The sequence below is a fragment of the Aplysia californica genome, unplaced genomic scaffold (assembly GCF_000002075.1).
Source record: "Aplysia californica isolate F4 #8 unplaced genomic scaffold, AplCal3.0 scaffold00016, whole genome shotgun sequence".
In the NCBI taxonomy this organism is placed as follows: Eukaryota; Metazoa; Mollusca; class Gastropoda; order Aplysiida; family Aplysiidae; genus Aplysia; species Aplysia californica.
In genome coordinates this window covers 1,575,230-1,579,033 of record NW_004797286.1, presented here as the reverse complement: position 1 = coordinate 1,579,033, position 3,804 = coordinate 1,575,230, and the positions used below count along the sequence as shown (strand labels likewise).

The following is a 3,804-nucleotide window of genomic DNA, read 5'->3' as shown; positions in this document are numbered from 1 at the left end:
ACACACACACAACCCCAATAAACAAATAACACCCCCAAAAATATATAATATAGATCTAGTGAAGAGATAAACAAAGTTCATTTGTTTTTGTAACATGTTTACTCCCTGCCGCCGGCGTCTGTGACATAGTGGTTAGGTGCTTCGCCAACACATGCAGGAGAGTGCGATTTCCGTGTGCAGAGAAATGTTATCGAATATCTCTGTCTTCCCTTCCTCCTGGGACGTTGTATACCTCGCAGCCTGGGTTGGTACTGACAGGCTGGGTCTCGCAGCCCGCCTCCTAGCTATGATCTAAATAGTGTCGATGGAAGCGTAAAAATTCTACAATTACATAATATTTTATTCACGGGGCTGCTCAGTCCGTCCCACTGAATAAGAATAGAAAACAATGTGTTCACACTTATGCTAATACCTCACCGTACATCCCCCTCCCTCCTAGACGCATAGGCCTATACATTGTGCCCCAGAATGCACACTCACAAACACACACACACACACACACACACACACACACACACACACACACACACACACACACACAAACTTATATGTGCAAAACAAATTAAGCAAATTTCTGCTATCCTTCTAATGATGAAAAAAGTAGCCCGCAGGGACATCGCAAAACATAGACAGAAACAACAACATCAAAGGACAAAAGTAGAACAAGCAGGTGGTATTCTCCAACTACCAGAGTTCTGAAAATAGATTAAGTCTTTTCAGAGCAAAGCAACACTAATTACAAGGGCATGCCCCACGGAACAGATTTGTTTATGTGTGCAGCGGAAACTGTTGCACATAATTATATTCTAAGGACCACAGACCTCAGACATTTGTCTACCTGTTCGGGAACATAATTCATGACGCACGTACACAAGCTGGGTTCATGCTATCGAACATATTAGGTCTATACCAGCATGCTTGAGCCTGTAATTATGGGGCTGATTGCGTGCGCCCCAACTAGATTTCCAAGAAAAAAAGTGCGTCGCTGCACCGCATCCGGTTGTGGATTTTGAATTGCAATAACAGACATCCACGTCGATACAGATTGGACGTGGCGTTAGCTCAGTTGTTATCAGGTTGTGCTGTTGAGTGGATGGCCCTGGTTCGAATCCTTAATGAGGCGTTCTGAACTTAAGTTGTTTTGGGGAGTTTTATGGCTCGTCGCCCGTTTGGCTCGGTTCAATCGGAGATGGACTAGCCAATAAAGGAGTTAGAAATTGTTTGTTATTCCCGTAACGCACTTCTCAACTCAGGCGAGAACAAGTCGGTCTCGCGATGAGAGAAAAGAGAAAAGTAGAAAGGAAGAAATAAGAAAGGCTCTGGTAAGAGAATAATATGAATGCATCTATGCCCCCCCCCCCCCCACACACACGCGCGCGCGCGCACACACTTTCTCCCTTCAAAAACCTTATTATGGTGACTGTCGCCTTTGTTTACTGAGAGCATGAAATGGTATTTATTTAATGCCAATTTGAAAAAGAAATGTTTTTCTGACGAGACAGAATCTTCGAATCCAACATCTACCTCCGACAGGACCTAGACAAATTGGCAATTAGCCGCAAATATCCCCCAATAAATCGACTTAAAAATGCAATGTTATGGATTCGATTTATTTGCACCGTCGTCCAGAGATGCAAATCCTCATGTCGCAATGTTCGGAGTATATTAGCCCATTTTATTTTTCTCTCGTTGTTTAATTAAGCTTTTAATTCCTTATTTTTTAAAACCTATTTACACTACCTCATTTTGTCTTTAGCAGTTTTGCGGGGAGGCAGTGGAGGAGGCGATTTTTATTATTTTTAATTGGGGGGGGGGGGGATAAGCAACATTCCTCTAAACTTTAAAGGATGAAATGAGATATCTTACCTCGTAAATCCATACTGAAGTGGTCAGAACCTGGTTCTTCTCATCCTGTGGAGTGCAAAGCAAAAGTAAGTATTTATTATCTATTTTTTGACCGACTTTTGAATAAGGCTGCATTTAAATGGCACAACAAATGAACAGAAAAACAATGAACAAACAAACTAGAAAAGCAAAAAGAAGTGAAGACGAAATACAAGCAAGCAAATTGAGGGGAAGACAAACGAGAAAAGAGCTAAGAAAGTTAAGAAATTTTAAAAAATTATTAAAATCAATACAAAGAAAGGAATGAAAAATTATGGTCAAAAGCATAAACGAGGAAATAAAAGTGACTCTCACCAAATCCAGCAGCTGATTTAGCGACAAAGCGAAAGTCACCATGACAGTGTGACTGGCGTTGGTCACGGGCCTGGAGTCAGGGAGGTATCCGGCGAACAGGTCAGTGTACAGACGATGTTCTGGCCCCACAAAACCCTCACCTTCCGAAGCTGATGAAAGACAATAAGATAAGATGAGGAGAGATGACATGTGAAGAGCTTAAGTGAGGTGAGGTGAGATGCGGTGAGGTGAGGTGAGGTGAGATGAGGGGAGGTGAGGTGAGGTGAGGTGAGACGAGACGAGACGAGTCCAAAAAAGAGAAGAGAAGAGATCAGATGAGATGAGCTGAGGTGAGGTGAGGTGAGGTAAGGTGGGGTGCAGTAAGATGAGATGAAGTGAGATGAGATGGGGGTGACATGAGATGAGATGCACAATTCACATTATTAGAGAAGATGAAACAAGATCAGATGGATGGTAATGTATGTTAGAGAAAGAATTATTATAGTGGATCAGATAAATAAGAAAGGCATGACTAGATGTGAAGAGTTGAGAGATATTTAATTAGACAGGATGAGTTACAATAAATACATGTAACGAACATAGACACCATTTGTTTCTAAGGTGCTAGTTAAACTTTCCTCAGCATCTTCTTCAGTAGTTGCACAAAGTTTATTAACATAGTGAGCTGTAGAAAGAAATAACTTCACTGTAATGCGATTGGATTTCTAATATTGCACGGGTTTGTTTTGATAAACAGAAAACAAATCTTATGGTTCGTGAAGTTTACAGGCGTCGATGAAGAACGTTTGTAAAAGAGATTCCTGTGACCTGCATTTTTTTTCCTCCAAAATCTGGTTTCGAAATTTTTACTACTCTTTTCATTAACGAAGATCGAAAATAGCTTACGTGCTTTCAAAATGTGAAATCAAATTGAAAAAAGTGTAAGATGCAGAAGGGAAACAAGAATCTCAAAATCTGCTCCTAGGAAAAATAAAGATTGAGAAGGAATATCTCGATCGAACGTGCATTGAATTTGCAATTCCAATAGAAGGGGAAAAAACCCAGTGCATGACGATGATGTTCTTCCCAGTCGTTGGAAGGGAGTAGCTTGGTGGTCTTACAAGTTGCAGCTACTGGACTGTGCTTATATCCAATTAGCTTTTTCAGTGTCACGCAGACCTACGACGCGTGAAACTCTGATTCAAATCAACAAACGGGCGTTCCCAAGAAGTTTTTTTTTGTCAGATCCATTTGTTTCAGCCCTGCGTTTAGTATACATCATTGGCCTTTTATACGTTATGAAATTATTATGGATAAACTTCACAAAAACGTGTTACGTTCGAGTTTTGCAAATAGAAGTGTTAAAATCAACGATGATGAAGTTGAAAAATGAACGTTAAAAATTGATGCGAAGAAAGCAAGGACTATGAGATAAGATGGAAACACGCCACGGGCAATAAGAAAATTGTCAATGTGACAAAAAAGCAGTAAGCTAAAGACGAAGGCAAGAAATTTTTTAAATTTTTTTTGGTAATCAGGAAGAACAAAATAAAACAAACATTAATTCTAGGCGATAAAAAGAAACGGAATTAGTGAAAAACAAAAATGACATATATAAATATATAT

At 40.0% G+C, this 3,804-nt stretch overlaps 1 protein-coding gene across 1 annotated transcript in view; it reads right to left on the bottom strand.

Moving 5' to 3' along the window:
• The window catches only part of LOC101846050 (neuronal acetylcholine receptor subunit alpha-9-like), a 19,731-nt gene that overhangs the window by 11,891 nt on the left and 4,036 nt on the right, over positions 1-3,804 (bottom strand). Inside the window, 2 exon segments of the mRNA NM_001280807.1 lie at positions 1,867-1,911; positions 2,200-2,348. Coding sequence (NP_001267736.1) covers positions 1,867-1,911; positions 2,200-2,348 — 194 coding nt within the window.